The 23007-nt window shown below is 41.0% G+C and overlaps 1 protein-coding gene across 5 annotated transcripts in view; it reads right to left on the bottom strand.

Moving 5' to 3' along the window:
* The window catches only part of ARNT2 (aryl hydrocarbon receptor nuclear translocator 2), a 104739-nt gene that overhangs the window by 56217 nt on the left and 25515 nt on the right, over positions 1-23007 (bottom strand). For 4 of the 5 annotated variants that reach the window (XM_061446806.1, XM_061446807.1, XM_061446809.1 and 1 more), the window contains exons 3-6: positions 16825-16872; positions 13210-13254; positions 10441-10654; positions 7980-8193 (exon numbers count right to left, since the gene is read on the bottom strand). In XM_061446806.1, the coding sequence (XP_061302790.1) occupies positions 7980-8193; positions 10441-10654; positions 13210-13254; positions 16825-16872 (521 nt within the window). The remainder of the gene's footprint in view (positions 1-7979; positions 8194-10440; positions 10655-13209; positions 13255-16824; positions 16873-23007) is intronic. The other variant, XM_061446811.1, reaches the window with a different exon arrangement.

Here is a 23007-nt window from a genome sequence, read left to right as displayed (position 1 = left end):
CAAAGTCCCAAAGGAGCTTTACTAGAGCTGCTGGTTCTGTAAACTGTCTCAGCAAGGACACACTTCTCCAAACAAAAGGAGAGTTAAGAAGTGTGAGGTGTCCCTGCCCATGGCAGGGAGGTTGGAACTTGATGATCTTAAGGTCCTTTCCAACCCTAACTATTCTATGATTCTATGAAGTCTGGGTAGAAAAGCATCCATCTTTGGCATGTATCTTAATTTCTACAAAAGACGCAGGAACACAGAGCATCTGATAATATATTTTTGATATAAAATTTTTGGCACCAGTACCCAAAATAGACATTTTTAGCCCCTCCCCCCCCTTTTTTTCTTATAAATAGGCTGATACAACTTCTAACTGGATGAGAGTACCTCCCTGGTTTACCAATACAGTGCAGAAGTCATTGCATTAACTGTTTTGATAACATACTACTTTTTCATCAGACACAAGTTTTACAGTTACTGATGTTGATTTTAAGGCATAACAGGATTATATTTGCCAGGACTGAGTTTCTGCTCATGCCTCAAGTTAGTATTTGAATTTCTTCAGAGGATTTTGCTCATGAAGCCAAACAGCAGTCTCACCCAGCTCTTCTCCGTATCAGCTGGAGTCCTAAATCAGTCACTGAAGGGAGAGTCGAAAACTGATCATTTGCACTCATGTGGCTGGCTGGCTGTATGAGAAGAACCTCCTTTCAAGAAAAACCACGCATAATTTAGATTTGGAAAACTGACATGGAAGTATAAGAGAGCTCACAGCACAAAAAGAAATCCTGTGCTGATTTTCAGGACGAGTATCTGTTGTGAAGTTATTCCTAATCTTCTTTCACATGGTTATTTACCGTTTGTTGAGCACTTCCCATCTGTGAAATGTTGTGGGACGATTCTCCACTGGTCTCTGGCACTGCCCTCTTCTGAGTTGAATATAATTTTTCTCATTTTTACAGAAAATTTTGTGGCTGTTTCTACAACCTGTGCTTGGTAACAAAGCTTTGCAGTTGGACAGAAAACTGCATACGCTGAAACCATCACTGCAAGACTATGTAGTATTTGACATTTCCATGAGACAGGTTCCCCAATCCAGCTGTCTGCTTATATAACATGGAATGACGTTTCCATAATATTCACAAACCACAGAGAATTGTCACACAAAGGTCTTTTCTTTAAAAAAAGTACCTATCGGCTGAACTTGTGCTGTAGTCAGTCACCATTTCCATCATAAAGTTCTACTTTTTTGTTCCTACAAAATATGGCAATAAAATATCATGCCAAGAATACACTTGGCATATAAGTTCTGTCCAGAAGTAACCTCAGTTAATCTCTTCAGTTAGCAAGTAAATTGACTTGAGTAATTTTTAAATCACTTGAAACTGAAAGCAGTTAAGGTTCTGGTTCTCATAATTTTCTTGCAGTCACAGATTCACAGTTTCAGTACCCCTTAACTGCTCAGCTAAAACAGTTGGCAAGGTCTCCTTCTGAACCTCAATGTCCTGAGGCGGCTTTGTGCCACGGATGGGATTACATATGCTGCTTGCTGCCTTGCCTAAACTGAGTGAGGCTGAAGGGAGACATTATAGCTGGATTACTATGTGCTGTGCCAATCAGAGCTCAGAACTTAATATAATAAACTTGGGTGTTTCCCATTTGCACCAAGTGGAGATGCTGGCTGCAGGAACAGGGACTTCACAGCCTTGACAAGTGTATCTGAGACACATCATGGAATCACTGGAATATTTCCAAGCAACCATACAAAGGTACCTATATTCCTCATTCTACTCTTTCATGAACCGCTTATGGAGAATTAGATTAATAGAAATCAGTCTCACAAAGTGTTCTCAAACACTGTATTTTAATGGAAGGACAGTTTACTCCAGTACTTGTTCAGTCATTTTTTTGAAAGTAAATCTAGTGGAGGTGTTCTTCAAAAGCTGTTTTTCTTTGCACTTAAATCTAAGTCCTGCCCATTCTCTGTACCATTAGAGATTTGTTGTCTGCAGCTGCTTAGAGGCTCTCACTTGCATTAGAATTCCACCACACTATGCGTCATTCATCCCTTCACACCTTCCAGCCCTGAACCTGCATCTGAATCCAACATCCATCAGGTTTCATCAGTGCATCCTAAGGGCAAATAGGTCTTTGCTAATGGATCCTACTGTGGGATGTGGTCTTCATCCATATTTGAGGTTGTTTTCCCATCTGCAGATTTCCGGCAACAAAGAGGGAAAATAAATTACTATTCTCAGTATTAGCCCCATTCTAGTTATTCATGCCCATGACACATGTCAAGACTTCTTGGGAGAACTGTTTGTTTCTCTCAAGTCTTAGCTGCTGTCTTTTCCAGAACATTTCAAACCATACATATACTTCACAGTTCAGCTTTCCTGTGGCTACAATGTGTTAGCAATTAATGCATAATAAACAAGCAGACAATTGTTCCATTTCCAGGGAATGAAATCTCTGAGGATATAAAATGGAATATAAACTATCCATCCTTCCCCATATCCTAGAAGTTAAAAATAGAGCCAGCAATTAACTCCCCAAACACACTACATGGTTCAAGCCATAGTTAAACAGCCACTTCAATGTGGTATATACTTTTACTGCTCCTAAGTCCTGTCCTCTCCTTACTCTTAAATATTCACTTCCTGCTTCTCTGTGGTGCTACCACAAGAGTTTAAGCAACCCTGTGACAAGGTGGGCCAAAGAGCTGTCTCTACCAAACCTAAGCTTCTTTTTACTTAGCTTAGCTTTTGGCTGGGTCAGCCCCCTTGATGTGACTCATTGTAGTACCACGTAAATGCCAAATGAGGAGAGGGTGAGATGAGGTGATGATTGCATAAGCTGGTGTGATTGCCAAAGAAATGCTCATGTAACCACAGCTCCAGCTCAGTCTTATTCCTGGGGGCAGAAATGTGAGAGGGAGCCTGCTTTCTCCGCCAGCTTGTTCTCTGTCGTGCCCCTTTTTGGCAGTGGCAGCCTCCCAAGTCCTCAGGGTCTGGAGCAGCTTCCTGGGTAGCAGGATTGCTAAGAGGTGCTGGGAAAACCCCAGCAACGCAGCACTAATGATGAGTGCTTGTAACAGGAAAAGCAAATATAACCAAAAGATGTTGCTCTGATCTAATGCGAAGCAAGGGAAGTTTGTCCTTTGTCATTGCTTCCCCAGTTCAAGGGCTGAAGGAGGAAGCTACAGGGTTGAGAAAATATACCCTGAGAAGATGAGGAAGAGAGCAAAATTAAAAATTGTAACAGATCATTACACTTTCATTTGCAATTCTCTTCCTCAGGCAGATCCTATCTCAACAGCCAGAGGTCACTAAAGGATGAGGCTTTTCCTGGAGCCTGCAGTGAACTTCAATATCAAACACAGCTCACTGGCTTGCAGCTTGCATCTCTTTCAAGCTCTGCATTGCCCTTTGTTCTGCACGAGACATAACTCTGGAAAGCCAAGAAGCCAAGAGAGACTTGGGGGCTGCCCAAATGGCTTGATAAACACTGACTTAATGAAGTGCATCTGCCTACTTGACTTTTTAAAATGTCACTAAGGCACCCATATTTACATTCATTGCAATATTCCATTTCATTCCTACCTGTTACAAAGCTGCTACTCTCAATATGGCTTGTGTTACAAGAAGGAAAGCGTAACTAGTTGAACAGACTCTAAAATGACCTTGCTCCCAAAAAGGCATCTCAAAGGAGCAAGATGCTTCTTGCTGCATGTTTATAAGCACACTGACACTGGACTGACCACTCCTTATAGAAGACTACTTCTCTTATTTAATGATACTTTACAGGGTCAAGGAAATGCAAGTTTAAAACAAATCTAGAGTTTTCTGTTTTATCTACATGCTACATTTACCTACATTTCCGAAGGGCCAGGAGACCTCCTTGGATGGATAAGGAGCTCCTGAGGAAAATTCAATTGAAAAGAGGCTTATAAAAGGTGGAAGCAAGGACAGGTGGCCTGGGAATAAGACAGGGATGTTGTCCAGGAAGCTAGGGACCAGGTTAGGAAAGCTAAAGCCCAGTTAGAATTAAACTTGGCTACGGATGTGAAAGATAACAGGTAGGGAATCTATAAGTATGTAGCCAATAAAAGACAGATTAGGGAGAATGTAGGCCCCCTCAGGAAGCTCTCGGGAGAACTGGCTACACAGGATTTGGAGAAGGCTGAGGTTCTGAATGACTTCTTTGCCTCGGTCTTCACTGGCAAAGGCTCTGACCACAGCACCCAAGTCCTGGAAGGCAGATGCAGGGACTGTGAGAATGAAGACCTTGGGCCCACTGTAGAAGAGGAACTGGTTCAAGACCATCTTAAAAATCTGAATGTGCACAAGTCCATGGGTCCTGATGAGATCCATCCGCGGGTCCTGAAGGAGCTGGTGAATGAAGTTGCTAAGCCGCTGGCCATCATATTTGAGAAATCATGGCAGTCAGGTGAAGTTCCCGACAACTGGAAAAAGGGAAATATAACCCCCATTTGCAAGAGGGAGAAAATGGATGACCCAGGGAATTACAGAGCAGTCAGTCTCACCTCTGTGCCTGGCAAAGTCTTGGAGCAGATTCTCCTGGAAGGCATGCTAAAGCACATGAAAATCAACAAGGTGCTTGGTGACAGCCAGCAGGGCTTCACTGAGGGGAAATCCTGCCTGACCAATGTGGCGGCCTTCTATGATGGGGCTACAGAACTGATGGACAGGGGTAGAGCAGTTGATGTCATCTACCTGCACTTGTGTAAAGCGTTCCAACACTGTCCCACACGACATCCTTGTCTCTAAATTGGAGAGACATCAATTTGATGGATGGACCACTCGGTGGATAAAGAACTGGCTGGATGGCCGCACACAAAGAGTTGTGGTCAATGGCTCAATGTCCAGCTGGAGACCAGTAACGAGTGGTGTCCCTCAGGGATCGGTGTTGGGACCGGTCTTGTTCAACATCTTTGTCGCTGACATGGACAGTGGGATTGAGTGCGCCCTCAGCAAGTGTGCCGATGACACCAAGCTGTGTGGTTTGGTTGATACCCTGGAGGGAAGGAATGCCATCCAGAGGGACCTTGACACACTTGTGAGGTGGGCTGATGCCAACCTCATGAGGTTTAACCATGCCAAGTGCAAGGCCCCACACCTGGGTCAGAGCAATCCCAGGCACAGCTACAGGTTGGGCAGAGAAGAGATTCAGAGCAGCCCTGCGGAGAAGGACCTGGGGGTGTTGGTGGATGAGAAAATGAACATGAGCCAGCAGTGTGCACTTGCAGCCCAGAAAGCCAACTGTATCCTGGGCTGCATCAAAAGGAGCGTGACCAGCAGGTAGAAGGAGGTGATCCTGCCCCTCTACTCTGCTCTTGTGAGACCTCACCTGGAGTACTGTGTGCAGTTCTGGTGTCCTCAACATAAAAAGGACATGGAACTGTTGGCACAAATCCAGAGAAGGGCCATGAGGATGATCAGGGGACTGGAGCACCTCCTGTATGAAGACAGGCTGAGAAAGTTGGGGCTGTTCAGCCTGGAGAAGAGAAGGCTGCGTGGAGACCTCATAGCAGCCTTCCAGTATCTGAAGGGGGCTATAGGGATGCTGGGGATGGACTATTCATTAGGGACTGTAGTGACAGGACAAGGGGTAACAGGTTAAAACTCAAACAGGGTTAGACTGGATATAAGGAAGAAATTCTTTACCGTTAGGATGGTGAGGCACTGGAATGGGTTGCCCAGGGAGGTTGTGAATGCTTCATCCCTGGCGGTGTTCAAGGCCAGGTTGGACAGATCCTTGGGTGGCATGGTTTAGTGTGAGGTGTCCCTGCCCATGGCAGGGGGGTTGGAAATAGGTGATCTTAAGGCCCTTTCCAACCCTAACTATTCTATGATTCTATGATTCCATGCTCTACAGACTGACAAAATTACTAGTATACTAACTAAATGTACTTCACTGGTCACATCATGTGGCACTTAGGGACATGGTTTAGTGCTGGACTTGGCAGTGCTGGGTTAACTGCTAGACTTGATATTCTTAAAGGTCTTTTCCAACCTAAATGAGTCTATGATTCTATGAGCTCTAAACCAAAACTACTCAAAACCTAGGACCTATATTACAATGCCACTTGCTTTACACTACATTTATTTAAAAGCTAGAAAACTAGAGCAGACCTCTTAAAAATCTGGTCTATGATGATCTGATGAGAGATGATGTACATACAAATATGTCTATGCTTGATTCAGAAGCAGACTTATTTGGTTTATAGCTTGTGAAATGTTCAGCTGGCCAAAAAGCGGCACTGTATATGTAACCATACCAACTTTGCAAAAGAAAACTCGCACAATGTGCTCCATATAGTTAGGAGCAATTACACACTGTTCTTACTAGTACTTGCTTGGAACAGTTGTAACTACACACACTCTCCAGTCCCTTAAAAGCACCTTTCTACATCCAGCCTGTCTCCGAACCTTAAAGAGTGCAGCTAAGCAGGCTACACTGGCTCTAAATAGGCTGGAAAAACATTCAGCTGCCCATATACAGCACAGGTACAGGCTTTCTGTGTCAATCTGACAACTCCAAAAGACTCAGACAGTGAAAAAAATTAGCATTATAAATACTATTATTTGAACTTCTCTTTCCACTGGCTATAGATGAATTCAGTGTAAAAGAAAAACACACAGTTAAAACTGGAAAAAACACAGAGTTGTTTTTTAAAAAAGTGCTCTGTATTGTCTAGTCCTGCTCTAGTTTGAGCAGGTTAAGCCCCATAACTGAGCACTTTTGGAAGTCAAAACATGACTGTTCACTGAGGCTACTTGGAGGAAGATGGCATATACATTAAAATGTATTACATGCTACATAATAAAAACAGAGGTTGTGCTCTTTTGCGAGTCTTGTGGTATGAAACTCAGCTGTTTTGCTCTGCACAGGTTCCCCTAACTGTTCACTTGGTTTTAATCCATCTGGATTTTCACCACAGAATTTTGCTTTGAGTTTCCAATTTGAATATACGAAAGCTCTGCCAAAACCACATCACATTTAAACCACAGGAAATCATGAATTTGGCACTGTTTTGACATGGAAGCTGTAAACAGTGTGCAGGTTCACTCAGAACTGGATCACTGTCTCTTGAGTTATGAAACACAACAAAACTTCCAGCGAACCAGGTCAGAATTACGAATTATTAAAGCAAGGAGGAATTATGTGATTTCTGCATGGATAAGGACTTTGATGTATTTTCCCCCAGCTTTTTTTCCCTTTAGTTATAAACACACTATGTGGAAGAATAAAAAGAGAAGTTGGGTTTTCTCCTTTCCAAGTTTGAGTTAAAACAGGATTTAGCTAATTCTCATAGCTCTAACACACATGCATTCTATTAAAGACAAGGGTAGTTTCCTACTGTCAGCTTTTAGGCTGAGCAACTGTAAAAGCCAGAGTTGTACTGAACACAGAAATATGGTTTGGTTTTATGTGTGAAATGACAGGTAGTCAACTTACAGCTAACTTATACCACTGCTACAGGATCAAGCCTCCTGTTTAAAATCCACATTTTCAGCTGCCAGACACTAGATTTTTTCCCCCAGGATTCCCGTTAGCAAACCACAAGGAATTTTTATGAAAATGGGAAAGTCTAAAGTATGATTTTTGCCTTCAAAATAAACACTGCCCTAAAGAAACACATATTTGTAAAGAAGTCACAAGTTCATTGAGGACGAAAGGAAAACAATCTAGATTTCCAGGCCAAGCCTGAAAACAATCCAGATTCCAAACCTACCCAACCCAGGAGTTTGAATGCAGAGCTACGTGAAGATGGTTTGACTGAAGTCAAACAATAGGATGCAAAATATAGTCATGCAAAAGAAGACTTCTGTTATTGCACTGCCGGCACGAAAATGCAGGGTAACCTTGCTGAATTTCATTTTTACCAGATTTTTAAACCCATCATTTTGAACATCACAAAAACTCTGCAGGGATCCGTCACACAGAACTACACATCAGACATATCTGACCTGTCATAGAGTTTTCAGATGTACATAGTTGCTCTCGCAGCTTTTCCACGTCGTCTGGATGAACCTGTTCGTACAAAGTACTGCCAAACCATTCAGACTGTGGCTGGTTCAGCACAGGAGTCACAGAATCTGATACATAGATCACTCTTCCCGTCTCAGCTGCAACTACAAACAGGAACCCATCTGCAGCCTCCAGGATAAGATGTTTCAGTTCCTTCCAAAGAAAGGATTTGATTAGAATGCCAGCAAGACAAGGGGATTAAATAACACATCTGTCACTGCCAAAGAATATTGTTTTCTTGTGATCGTAGTAGCTGATCACAGCCTAGGCAGAAATTTTCACTGTGGTATTAATAGAACACCACAACCAAACTTGCAGCAAGCCATAAATTGCTGATCTTAATAACAAACAACACTTTGTTTTTCTTGATTGCCTTTCATCTGGTGATCTCAATGCACTTCAAGAAAATTAAGTAAATAAAACTCACTACATATTGTGTGATGGACATCTAACATTAAAAAATAAAAAGCTATTTCAGCATACAAACAGAAGAAATGAACAGCTATAACTCATGAGGCAAACTCATCCTTTAATTAAACGTCCTGAATAAATTAATTGGAAAGAAACCAACAAGTCATTCTGGTTTGTGTCATGTCATCCATTCTCCTCCTCCGTATGAGCTCTGTTTGTAAATTAAACAGTCTCTGGATAAAAGGCATTAAGTGGGAACGGGGATGGGAAACCTCAGCCTCCCCTCCCATTAGCGGGCTCAAGCCACTACAAGGTTTTATCACTTCTTGGTTTTTTATTCCAGCCTGTGAATACGAAACCTCAGAGATGCAGAGGGTCTAGTACACCCTGTCTTTGGTGTTTTCTTTACATAGTGCCCTGCTCATCAACCTGGGTACTTCTGTCCTGAGACAGCTGACAGACCCACACATCCACCTGAGACGCAGCAACTAGTGCCCTGACCCCACCTGAGCTCTGGAAGGGGGACCATAGTCCTTTAAAGCAAGGTACTTCCTTCCCTCACTTTCACACACTGGATTTAGGCACTCAAAACCTTGAATTGCACATGTAAACAGTTGTTTGTATGCATCAAACAGAAAGACCACCTTTGCTTAACAGAGCTTAAAAGCCTCTCAGGGGAAAGGATGCTAAGTACCACTCCAATTCCTGGGAAACAAGCTTGAACATCCTTTGCTTGGTGGCTCCAGGGACCACCAGAGCTTGTTAAGATACTGCATCTGGAACTCAGAGAGCTTTGGACAAGCTGAGTCCAGTTCCAGGATAGACAGCTCAGCATGGCTACTGTGCAAGTGGTAGATATTAGCTGATAAAGTGAGGATCAAAGTCTGGTAAATTCTACTAAAGGAATGGGTAACTCATCTCAAGAAACACTTAACAGCCTGTCAAGTTCTCTGTTTTACTCTAAAGAAAGCACAAAGAAGTACTGGCTAAATAAAAACCTCACTGCATAGCTGGCGGCATTATACAGAGGATAATGAGACCTGTTTTGCATACATTATTAACAAAGATGAAGATAAACTCTGTCATTCTGCAGGATTCAAAACCCAAAGAGTTGCAATGAGAAGTGACTAGGGCACCCTACCAAGAACCAGCTGAATGGCACAGTCCTTCCAGAAACACACTGCAGGAAAGCCAGGATAAGTAGAGATGTGATCACTAAGAGGTCAGCAGCAGCTGCTGTATCCCTAATAGAAGGAAGCATTGCCTTTAGCCATAACTTACATGTGTAAGTGCTTAAACGGTTTCAGACCATGAAAACGCACAATTACACCCACAGGACTTCAAAAACAATGAAAGTGGTAGAAATTGTCAGTGCACTTAGTTAAAGTTTTCCTTTGAGCACTGGGTGCATCTTCTTTCTTCCATCCAAAATGCAACCTCAGCCAGTACAGATGGGATTCATCTCTGCCCAGCTCTGCTGCTGGGAATTTAGGCGCTAAGACTAAACAATGTTTTTAACCTCCCTTTAAACCCAGAAGGGAAAGGCAGATCTTTACAGATTAATTTCTAACCTGTTTTAGAGGATCTTTGTTAGGATGGGAAAAACCCAGTTCTGGGGGTGAAAATTCCTTTCCGGTGATGAGAAGCAGCAAATTAGTTGCTTTTCAGATGGACAGTCCTCAACAACAACATGCATTTTGCGGCTTGGGTGATATGGTTTAGTGTGAGGTGTCCCTGCTCATGGCAGAGGGTTGGAACTAGATGATCTTAAGGTCCTTTCCAACCCTAACTATTCTATGATTCTATGATCTAGGAGAAAGATTTGACATATAGCTAAGATCAAGTCCAAACAGTCACAAACGCCTTGAATACATAGCTTGTACCAGTTACCACACAACAGCGAAGGATCAAGCTGAGACTCTTCTCAGTGTTTCCTTACATCTCTTAAAACCACAAACCAGAGAAAACAGATACTTGCGAAAAATCTACCTGTTCTGTAAGGAACGAAGGCTTGTAAGCTCCATCAGTAGATTTGTTCCCAGTGCCCCTCATTGATTTCATGTGTGAAACAGCCATCCGAAGAATCGTCAACTTGTCAGGCTTACGAGCCAATGCACTACAAGTGGGGACCATATCAGACAGTTCGGTGATGTACTGTGTCATCTTGTTTCTTCTGCGTCTCTCAATTTCACTATGATTCTCCCTGAACATTTAAAGAAACACCAAACGAACAGAAAAGCAGACATGATAAGAATTTCAATTGGAGGTAACGAATCCTAATACTTCACATTCGTTTTGCTGTTTTCAGCCCAGGAGAGCGAAGTGCTTCACGAAACTAAGCACCATTATCCCTCAGTTTCTAGACAGAAAATCCAGGCCATAGAAGGACAAATATTATTTGCCCATAGCTCTGAGAAGAACCCCTATTTCTAGCTTTTGGCTTGTGGCCTTAATCTCTTAACCAGTTTAATCTCCTTTGGTTTAAAGAGAAAAAAAAAAAAAAAAGAAATAGAAAGATATGAAGAACTATCAACTGTCAAGTCCAGCCAAACTCCCAAACTTTCTGGGATGTATCTCAGAGCTTCCTTATTCAAGGTGTTGGATCTGCTTATAAAAGGTCTTGTTTTAAGGAAACACAACAGCTGGATCAGGTCAGGTCTTACAAAAATCCCCATCCAGTGACAACACAGATCTCCAGGCCTGTAAGGCCGAGTGGAACATCCTGCACCCCTGTAGGGAGACACGAGATGCCTGCAGGATCAGACTGCAGGACTGGGACCATATATGGTAAAACAGTACATACAGAAAAAAAAACAGTAAATAAATGAGTATGAAAGACAGCAAATAAACATCTGGCTTGTCAGACACAGATCAGAATTTATGTTCGAGAACACTCTAGCACAGCAGGGAAATAACAATGACAGTACTTGGTGCTGCCCCACTTTGGGATGAGCTTTAGTGTTCTCATCCTTTATAGGAAACACATGACTGACATAGTGAGTCAACTTTGAGAGTTCTCAAAATGAACAGTTACCAAAATCTTTCAGAACTGAAGATCTGAGAATTCAGTTTTCCCCTACTGTAAATCACCATTGCTTGATCACTATTAAGGATCTACACCAATACACATATCTGAAATGGTCCAAACGGACCTAGAATACCTGAGTGCCTAGCAGTTATTTTTTCCCATACTGTACCTGTCTGATGGCAGCTAAATACAAGTACACAACAGGTACATGATGCTTCAGATGTCAAAGCAGCATCTTCAATGAGCTCTGTATGGCATTTTCTTGTGAAAGTTGATCACTTGGAGAAGTCCACCAGCATTGACCAGTATGATAACACAACATTAAAAGAAACTGCAACATTCTTTGGAGCTGACTGTTATGAAGACTGATTATGAAAGTAGAAGGTAGGCTTGGCACACTTTTGGCTACTTTTAATAATGGAGCCTTTTCTTAAAATGCAGGGAGGAATCTAAGTCATAGTATGCTGCTTCTTAAAATACAGGAATGCATGAGTTTGTCCTGCTCTAAAATGTGTACCCTCATGTTATATGCATGAGACATTGTCTCCAGAAACGCCACTTGTTAAGGCTACTAGCACAGTTGTTTGTTATTACTGCTGATCCTATGGTTACTATTTGATTCAGGAAATCCAGCTATGGGTCTCTGCAATGATAGCCCGTGGCTGTTCACCAAATTACAGCCAGTCCCTCGGTGAAGGTCACTATCTACTTAGCTAATACACTGTAATAGTGAACCTTTCCACTTCAAATGGCCGATAAACAGCCTTTGTGTAGGTTTTCACAGATGTAGAAGAGAACAGTGCCTATGGGAGTCAGACTGTATACAAACACACAAGCAGAACAGCTTGTGTGACTGTGCACATGGACGTAACAGCACACGTGTACAGGTCATCATATACATGGAGATAAATACAGACAAGTGGAAGAAAAATACATTTTTACAGGACAAAAGTTTGCTCTAAGTTCAGCATTTCCACAGAAATGGTGACCAAGAAGACAAAGAACACACACGTTCAACATATATTTTACATTTGTAAGTACAGATTACTTTGTCTGCCACTGAAGTATTTTAATACCCCTGAACATTGAAAACAACCAAAATAAAGAATAAACAAAGAGGTTGCAAAACTTCCTGAGAAGAAAGAGAATATCCAATAATCCGTTTCATTTATGTTCATAAAAGCTGAAAAGTAACAATATGTATGGCCGTGTTCAAGCAAACAAAACTCTGAAACTTTACTGAAATTACTTCACATTTAAACCCTTAAAAGAGAAAGAGGGGCTGTGCTCCTCTTGCAAAAGTGCCTGCCATGGGAATCCTGGCACTCATGAACACGTCTACAGAATGATGCCCTAATTCTGTCATTACTAACTTTACTTTTATATGGAAATTCTGGAGGGGCATAATCTTGGTAGACTGCGGGAGCTGATTCAAACCCACTTAAGTCCAAGGTTACTATTTCTGATTTCAAACATGTTTGGATCAGCCAACCCTCCTGACTTCTGATCAGTCAGGATGGGATCATATAAAATAAAAATGGGGGCAAACCATATTTGATTTTCCCTTTTTCTACCACGCCATCCTTTCTGTGTCAGCAATATTTTGATCATCGTCCCACCTAGAAACAAAATAACCAGCTCTCTAAGCTAATGCACACGTACTGAGATTCTCTGGACACGAACATCCCCCTCTTTTCTCTCAGCAGAAGAGCTCTACAGAACACGCCTACCTTGCGAACTTTTCCTTATCACCAGAGATTTGATCACCATCATACCTAGAAACAAAAGACAGTAAGTAAATCCACAAGGCTTATGCACCGCATGACATTAAACACACAGCAGAAAGCAGAGGTTCACAACTGCAAACTATTACAAATAACAGCAAGAAAAATGAGGGCATGAGAATGATAAAGCAAAGAAAACATAGTCTGATGAAACTTCCAAGCCATGCTGATTCAAAAGCTTCATTTATATATTTAAAAAAGTTGTAGACACATTTCACTGGATTTATGCAAACACTTTGACATACACTCATTGCTTGGGAAACTTAACAACCAGCACCATTACAGAGAACACCACTGAGCTCTGATTTACAGCAGTCCATGAAATATTCACTGCCGTTTGGAAGTGAAGGAGCTGTATCTTTTCCAGATTGCAACCACAACTCACTCCATTCAGCAGAGGGCACTGATGGTCTACAGATAACATGGGAGGGCAGAGACACACGTTTAAGTGCAATGTATTATATAAGGAGGCCTTCAGAAAACAGCTCCAGCAGGTACAGACACTGTACCGTCTGTTGGGAAGACTGGCAAAAGTCAGGCAGATAAAACTGCTGGGTAAATAGAAGTGAAATTAAAACTGGCTTATATCCCAGAAGTAAACAGGTACCTCATTCCTACCCAAACCAACTGCAGCTAGATGCCCAAACAGGTATGTGTGGTGTATCGGCAGCAACTTCATGGAGGAAATCCAGATCAACTGGACTTTAGCCCAGTGGGATTAAAGCTTCACTGTTTCTGAAGCGTTGTCCCAGAGACAGGCAGCAGTGTGGCATTTCAGTACAGAATGACATGCTGCTCCTCCTTTCCTAAAAACAGACTCATCATTTGAAATCAGGTTTGGCTAGCATAGTTACAAAAACTACATTTGTTTGAAAAAGATCTTACTTTTGGAGAAACCAAATTGCTTTTTCCAAATGAGAGTATGTAGGAGTTTGAAAATACCAAAAATAAGGCTAACAGCTTCTCTAGAGGTGAACAGTATTTCTGCTTAAGAAAAGTCCCGTGAGATTTTGTATTAGAATTATGCCTTTCCAAAATGATGCAATTTATTACAACAGACAGCCTATGAAGGTCCCATGAATTAGCTAACAAAGTTAAACAGCATAAAATAATTAAGCATGTTGTCTCTACAAAACTAGTAATGAACCTTTTCTCAAATGAATTAAAACTAATTTTAAGTATCCCAACTCTGCAAGTTCTTCTATAAGGTTTCATATTTTTCTTCCTCACTATGACTCATTCAAACACTGAAGACAAAGCTTAAGTGAGCCTTGAGCTGTATTTCTATGCTGTGCTTAACACCAGCACCCTCAACTCATTCAAGTGAAAACACCGCTTTATTCAACTTGAATGTGCCCAGAGAAGAGACTGACCGGAAGAATTTGGAACAAAAAGACAGATCCAATGAGGAATGGCCACATACCATTTGGTGAGAAGTGCATGCATACACTTTCATTGACAATGAGATGCCATGCAGAGATACCTGAGCTGGCTTGGAAGTCCCTGAGAAGCAAGATGTGTTAACTCATGTGGAGTACTGTACTAACACCACTATCTCCTGTGCTCCCACTAGCTTGGGGCTTTTCTACTAATCCTCACCTGCCCAGCTGAGCTGACTATGTTACTGCCTCCAACTACTGTTTTCTCCCTTTCAGTCTCCCAGCTGACCTCACTATGTACATGCTTCTTCAGGCACGAAGTCAGCTGGGCTAGCTTAAATATTTAAACAGCACTTCTTTGCTAACCAAATAATTTTGACCAATACAAGATAGGAATCAGCCACGTGAGATATTTGGGGAAGGGAAAAGTCCTAAAAGAGGGGTGCAAGTAGAATAGGATGTCTGAACATGGCCACGAGCATCTCTGCACTGTTGTCCCACACTGTAATAGCAGAACAATCTGAAGGTTTAACAGCATTTTAAGATTTAAATATCAGTTTTTCATCTGACATCTAAAATCAGCTGAGTCTAAGCACAGTACAGCATACCTCTCCAATAAAATGAAAGGAACTATGGCTCTCCCCATTACCAAACTTTGAAAGGCTGAAGCCAGGCTGGAGAGAGACCAACACACATGCACCAGTGTGCCTACCAACCCTGACACTTATGCAGGCACAAATCAGGTCACATTCATCATAAATCTTAGAATCCCAGGATCATTTAGGTTGTAAAAGACCTTTAAGATCATTAAGTCCAACTGTTAACCAGCACTGCCAAGTTCACCACTAAACCATGTTGCTCAGTGCCACATCTACATGTCTTTTAAATATCTTCAGGGATGGTGACTCCACCACTTGCCTGGGCAGCTTGTTCCAATGCGTAATGACTCTTTTGGTGAAGAAATTTTTCCTAATACGCAATCTCAACTTTCCTGATGTAACTTGAGTCCATTTCCTCCTGTCCTATCACTTGTTACTTGGGAGAAAAGACCAACCCCTACCTCGCTACAACCTCCTGTGAGGTACTTGTAGAGAGCGATAAGGTCCCTCTGAGCCTTCTCCAGACTAAACAACCCCAGTTCCCACAGCCATTCCTCATCACACTTGTGCTCCAGGCCCTTCACCAGCTCCATTGCCCTTCTCTGGACTCGCTCCAGCACCTCAATATCTCTCTTGTGAAGGGCCCAAAACTGAACACAGTATTGGAGGTGCAGCCCACCAAACATTGGGACTAGCCCTCAGATCACCAGTTTTAACACCAGGAACTGGAATATCCTTTCTGTAAATGACATCAGCTAAACAAGGGTGCTGCTGGTCTTGTCCAGTAGGTTATGATACAGTGTTATGACACATATTCCGCATACTTATCTTTCAGACTGCCCAGGAGGATCCTGTTGAAAACCCTATGGGGACAGCTGTGTTTCAACATGACTGCTGCTATAATGCTGCAGTTACAGTGTGGATAACCAGCAGTTACCTGTAGGCCTCAAAGAATCTACCTCTCACTGCAGCTGCCTGGTTTCCAATGGAAAAAAATGCGAACAGTGTGACAAGGGGAAAAGAAAAAGTGAAAAAATGGCAATGATACTTTAATGTTTGGTTTTATTTCTAGCCTAGAATAGTCCATGTTAATTAACATTTATTTTGGCAATTTTTACTATTCAGGTACACCTAATAGTATATAATGAGCTTTAATATTAAACAGTTCACATCTCTAGGACCTGTCATACTATCTTAACAAGCAGTTAACATTTGAAAGAAATTCAAAATAAAATTCATTTTCAGTGCCAGAAAGACAACTTCAGCAATGTCAAATAACCATAGTTCATGTACAACAGTTGAAATAATAACCTGAAAGTCACAAGTTTTCTCATTTGACATAGCTGCAGAGCAAAATTATGACATACGCTGTCAGCTACGTAAACCAATAACTACATTAGGCAGATTTCTGCCAGTTGCAAAGTTGCAAAGGAAGCTTATAGAAACAGTAACCAGAATTTAGGTCAAGTTGTTGGCAAGCTCTTTATCCGTATTCATATTTACTTTAAAGCATTAGTAGTGAGACAGCTGTCTTTCTCCACCGAAAAAAACTGTGATTTGGCCAACTGTTTGTAAATGCTCACCTTGAAAATTTGCTGGGCCCCTCCCCATCTTCATCATCAAAGTCCATCCTGTAAAAGCAAGATTTCCAAATCAGTAATCATGATACTGGTAATGGTGACATGAACATTCAAGCCACTGGTTCTCAATCTTGTTTAATTCATATTTTGACTGGATGCGTTAACAACTGTAGATTCCAGTCTTGCTCATATTCTCCAGAATCCCTAAAGGTAGCTCATCATCTGCCAGGAATACAAAGAACACAAGTTGTTGAGGTTTTTACAGTAAAGTAATAGACTTCTTCACAGAAATCTGCACTTTTAAAATTAACAAATAAAAGGAGATATTAAACAAATGAAGTTCTTTTAAGATGGTCAGAAGTAAAAATATCTTTTAGGCTTGACAGAAGTTTACAGAAATCAGTGGGGACCCTACGTTCAAGGACTAAAATTAAGACTAAAGAAAAAGTTCTAAAGCTGTACACACACTAAACGCCAGAGCACTGGTTTTGACCCAGCCTAAAGAAAGCTAGACATAGAACACAATAAACTCCCAGCCTCCCTGCTATGAGGATTATCTCCATCACTGCTACTGATTGTAACTGTAGTACATTCTTTAGAGTTGCCCTAAATTAACCCATCAGTTCACACAAATTATTACCCAGTCAGCAAATGGCAACTACTTTGTGGTATTCCTGTGGTCAATACTAAAAATGACCTATGGGTCTACTGCACACCTAACTTACCTGGTTTATATCCCAGACCTTCTCCTTAAGTCAGTGGAAGAGATGAGCTCTTCCTCGGGGCAAATCCCTCTCCTTCAGTTAGGCTCCTCTAGGGAGCAACAAAAAGCAGAAATGTCTTTTCTTCACTTCTTACACAGAGACTAGGAAGATTAACTTCCTAAATTAGCCACCTAGATTAGTTTCCTACATTAGGCAGTGTGATAGTCTCCTTCCCATTGACACCAAGTTTCCAGAAAGTTATGCAACAGTATAATTTCCAAAACATTTTACTCATTTTTAAACCTTTAAAAAGAGGTGAACAAACATATATGTCAATTATAAGAGGGTGACTCAGCCATTCAGGCAGATTAAGAACCAAGATGATATAAAATTATCAAATACAACTGTTGCATTAGTGTATTTTTTAATAAGAACATATATCAGTATGATATGCAGACCTTGATCAGTCAGTGTAATTTGTGTAGATAAGAAATCATGGCTTGCTCTGCAAACAGTTTTGTCGTGTTTCTTTAACACTTCGAGCTTTCTAACATTTCAGTGTAATAAACCTTCACATAATTACAGATTCCAACACTCTTCATATTAACAACAGATATAAGTCCTATTAAAGGCAAAAAAAAACCCTGCAAGGTGACAATATTTACCTCAGTATTAAAAGAACCCCCAGCAATTAAAAATTAAGATTTGTATGTTCAGAGTGTGGGAACAAGGTTGCAAAAATGCTCTCTAAAACTACATCAGCGTACAGAAGTATGAGTGCCAGTCAGGCAATACTGCCTAGCTTCTTAACTCTGATAACCAAGAGAGACTGGTCTGTGAAGGATGTGTCCGAGGCACAGCAATCTATGTACAGTCAGGACAAGGAACAAGCACAAGAATTGGAAACAGTATTAGAAAAGTCACAGTAATATTTTCCAGATGGAAACAGTGATTCTTCATCTCTGGAGGAAGTACAGAGAAAAACATTTTCCTCAAAGAGTCTTGAGAAAAAACATGTATTTAATTTGGTTAAGTTTGATGCAATCATCATTTTCATTATAAATTACACTTTTGCTTGCCTAATTATCACCAAACTGGGTTTCAAGGTCCATGACCTCTCAGCTGCCTTGTGCAGAACACCACCGACCTCCAGTGGCCAGAGCCCTTGATAGAGCGACGGAGCCTGCAGCTAAGCCAGGACCCAGCCAATGTGCTGCTACCCATCACCCCAAATCTGCCCTTCAGCACCAGCACCAGCAGCCTAAATTTCCCCAGACCTGCTGCACAGACAACACTCCCAGCAATTTAACATTTAACACATTATCATCTAGCCAAAGGTCTCCTCTTACCTACCTGCTTCCCCACATATTACAATGTGGCTATAGGTGAGATTCCAGAACAAACTTCTAAGTTATTTCAATTGCAATGTTTCTATGTACACTGAGAATGTGAAAGTCCGCTTCACAAGAGAGCTGTCTATTTAAAAGCAGAGGGCATACTCAGACCACCACTGGGCTGGCTCCACCTGAAACTGCTCAAAAAAGCATCACATCAGGCCTATCCTTCTCTGGTTTCAGGGGCAACAGAGAGAAACCTCCAGTTTCAAACTCAAGGGAAAACGGCTGCAGAAAATATATATACCTATGGGGAAGCCTTTTATTTGGGGATTTAACAAGGCACTGCTTTAATTTGGGATGGATTAATTTTCTAATTCCTTTCCTTCCCGTCAATACACTGAGATCCTGTGCATCAATTTTCTTAACTTCCAGCCAAATACTCCAGCTGAGTGACAAGAGATGGATTTCTCCCCGGAATCAAGTATCAGCTCTACTGTATTTAGTCAAGTTTATTATTAATGGAATATAATGCAGAGAATTACAGAGAAGCTGATGACAGTTAAGGCTTGATGCTGCTGCCTGTGCTGTATACCTACTTCCAAGGGAATAAGTGGAACTAACACACCTGTTTATCGAGATGGCTGGATATCAGCTTCTCATAAGATCTCAGTGGGTTAATACATACAGGCAATACCCATCAAATTTACAGTTGGCCCATCATGGCAGAATCTGAGTGCCTAGGGTGCAACACCAGACTGTAATAGACAAAATCTTTAAATAATGCCTCTGTTTTGTTCAATTACCTTAAAAACTTGACTTCATTTCAAATGAAGATTATCAAAAATAAGAAATTTCATATGAAGTTAATTCAAAACGTCAATACTTGCAAAAACGCAACAGTAAATGCAATTCTGTCCCTCCTTTCCTGATTTCACATTTCACTGCGCAAGATGAAGAAAACCTTTTCAAAACCTGCAAAAAAGAAATATCTCAGGTATAAAGTCCTTGGTTCCAACACCCTGCCTGAACCTCTGTGTCAGCTTTACAGCAGGATGGAGTGAAAGGCAGGGAATCAGTTGTAATTTTTAGCAGAACACAGCAGAACATATGAAAATAATATTCCAACAAACTCCTCATACCCTGACAGATCAGATCTTCTGTTTAGATAGAATATTCTGCACATTAGCAAAACAGCAGAAGCAGCCTCCAAGAAGACAAATGACATCATTTCAGAAGTTTCAGAAAGAGAACCTTTTATCTTCATTTCAAATTCCCATTAAAGAGAGACTTTAAAAGAGCTTCACTATGCTCTTTTGTTTTGAAGAGACAGCATAAATTTTGTTTTCCTCTTTCATGCTGTTCACGTCAATCATAAAAAGACCTGATGTATGAGGTACTTATTAAAATACATTTTCTTCAAAAAGATGAGTGGGTACCATAAATACCACGACAAAAATGTTTTTTAAAAAATATTTATTTTTAAGCAGAAACATTTTCATACAAAGAAAAATCCCTCCTCCCATAAGGTGGTCCTGCACTGGTTAAAAAATTGATATGGGGGAGGGTTTGAACACTGCAAAAAAATTATTATGTAAAATTCCCAAGAAATGTCAAAAGATGGCTTGCCATGATTATACAGCATAGGAAGGGGGCAGGCAGGAATGATAGGGAGCAGATGCAGCTGAGAGGCAGATGGGGATCCGCACTACAGCCTTTTGTTCAGTACAATATCGGGGGGTACATCCCGGGAGGGGTCTGAGGTTTCTTCCTCCCCATATCTCCCTAGATCTTACAGATCTCATACAGAGAGGAGACAAGACTATATGCTGAACTGAAACAAAACCAATGCAACTGCAAGCCAACCAGTCAAAAAACCAACCCAAACACCAACCCTCCCTCCCCAGGTACAGATAACCTAGGAAGGTAAAAAGCCCCATATCCTCCCCACATTAAATAAAGAACTGATGTTATATTAATCTAAAGTAGCCATGGACCACCATCACCTTATCCTGTCACTTTTTTCTATAAAGTACCTGGTATAATTTATAGAAAGGAAAAATATTTTTCCAAGCTGTCGATGAATGCCTACATGGCAGAAACACCTTCTGTATAGCCAATGAGTTTAAACTGATCTACATTCAAGTCCATACAGCAATTATTCTGCCAGCTTGCCTCAGCAATTATGAGAAAAGAAACAATTTTCAGAGATAACCGAAGCTGGAAAAGATGACTGTGTTCACCAGCTACATTCCTTTATGTTTGACATAAAGCATTCGTTCTAAAATGCCCAAGGATTTAGGTGCACAAAGATGTATCACCAGGACAGGAATGAAAGGACCAAGTGTTAGCTGCAACTCTGTTCCAAGAGAAGCTAGGAGGAATTAGACACAGCAGGCATTCTTTCCCTCAAGGTCTGAATACACACACACACTGAACAAAAAAAGAGCTAAAAATGCACCCTCAGCTCAGGTTTGGACAAGGGCTATTAGTTCAGAGCTATGGTGCACAAATAAAATACATCTGGGTCCAACAGCAAATCTGTACTAACTTACGTAATTTGCATGTTAAATAATTTAAAATAATTTGATTTTATGTTCCTCCCACCCTCCCCCCACTCCACTTTCTCCCAAATAGATGATGATGCTTAAAATGCAACTGTTAAAGCATAGCTTTCAATTAATATCAAGTCACTATTTAATATAATGAGAAGATTTCACAGTCAGCAGCATGAACCCTTGGTAACAGTAATTTGCAAACTGGTATTGGCAGTTGACATGGTTTATGATCAAAAAAGAAATCAACTATCCTGCAATTCAGAAGTACAAAAGCTTATGTATGTTATGTAGCAACGAAAAGAAGTTAATGCTTTGTTTTCTCTTTTTAGTGGAAGTTTTGAAAAGAATTTTTCATCCTAAAAATTAAAAATGTGATGCCTGTCAAAGACAGACATCAGGAATATCTCAGACCAATTCCATATGCTCAGCATATGAAGCACACTCAGTGGGGGTAAATCTCTAAATTGTTCTGTTCAAAGGAACCCCCCTCAGAACAACCACCCTGAGTGCTCCCATCACACCAACTTAGTTCTGCATTCAAGGTGAGGTTCACCTTCTCCCTTGTTAATCCATTCCAGGATTGAGACTCCAGCACTGTTACTTGACCGGACACCTAAAACTGGCAACATACCTTGGGGAACGAATCCCTAGAATAGCTTTCACAAGGAACAACATCTTCTCCTGAAGTGTCCATCAGTGAAAATTTTACTTATGGTATTGTAACTGTTAAGTCTTGTCACTGTCATATTCTGGGCTAAATATAAGACTAATCAATCTCTTGCAGGCACTCTCAGATCAGATCTCACTGAGAAAGCATCATCTAAAGACCATTATTTGTGATCAACCTTTGATAAAACCAGGGGTGGGGGTGTGCTAATACTAAAGAGCAGTTTTCTGTCCCTTCTGCAGCTCTTGGTACGCTTTTATTCTAACAGAGGATTAGTATGAGATGCCAGAGAGCAATCTGATGTGGAAGAACTACCTCTATTCCACACCAACACCTGAAGTTGGATAAGATAAATTTTCTTCTTTAGCAGAGCCTTCAGGCTAGTGCAAGGGCTGAACTTGATTCAGGCCTTTTCTCCCAGCAGCAGACTATGCTGCATTTCCACTGAGATCTTGAATATCAGAGACCACAATTTCTGAAGAGTAATGGCCTGTGCTATTTCCTTACCTGGGACTATAAAGAAAACATTTTTAACAGAAGGCCTCCATCTGAGATTCCAAGTCCAAACTTCAGATGAAGTTGGGTAAGTCTGCATGTGCAAGTAAAAACACATCTCACTACCTTTATTCACAGGATAAATCCTTTTGAGATCAAACAGATGTAGGCAATGTGTAATTCATTGCACATACAACAGCCACAGGAGCCAAACTCAACTCCTGGATGCTTTGCCAAACCTGAAAGTCTTTTGAAGCATGCAGAACAACAAACTATACACTTATCAGCAAGTCTGACCTTGCAGAAATAACATTGAAGAGAGAAACAAACCATCAGTGACTAATGCCATAATGTAGTTTACATATATAGAAATTACATAATAAACATTCACATGAAAGTCCATTTTCAGTTCTTCAATACCAGTCATT

Source organism: Pezoporus flaviventris, unplaced genomic scaffold, assembly GCF_033815535.1.
Source record: "Pezoporus flaviventris isolate CSIRO_AGI_PZ_B2104156 unplaced genomic scaffold, CSIRO_AGI_Pfla_v1 ptg000006l, whole genome shotgun sequence".
Lineage (NCBI taxonomy): Eukaryota > Metazoa > Chordata > Aves > Psittaciformes > Psittacidae > Pezoporus > Pezoporus flaviventris.
Note: the sequence above shows the minus strand (reverse complement) of the source record. Positions and strands in the feature narration are given on the sequence as shown.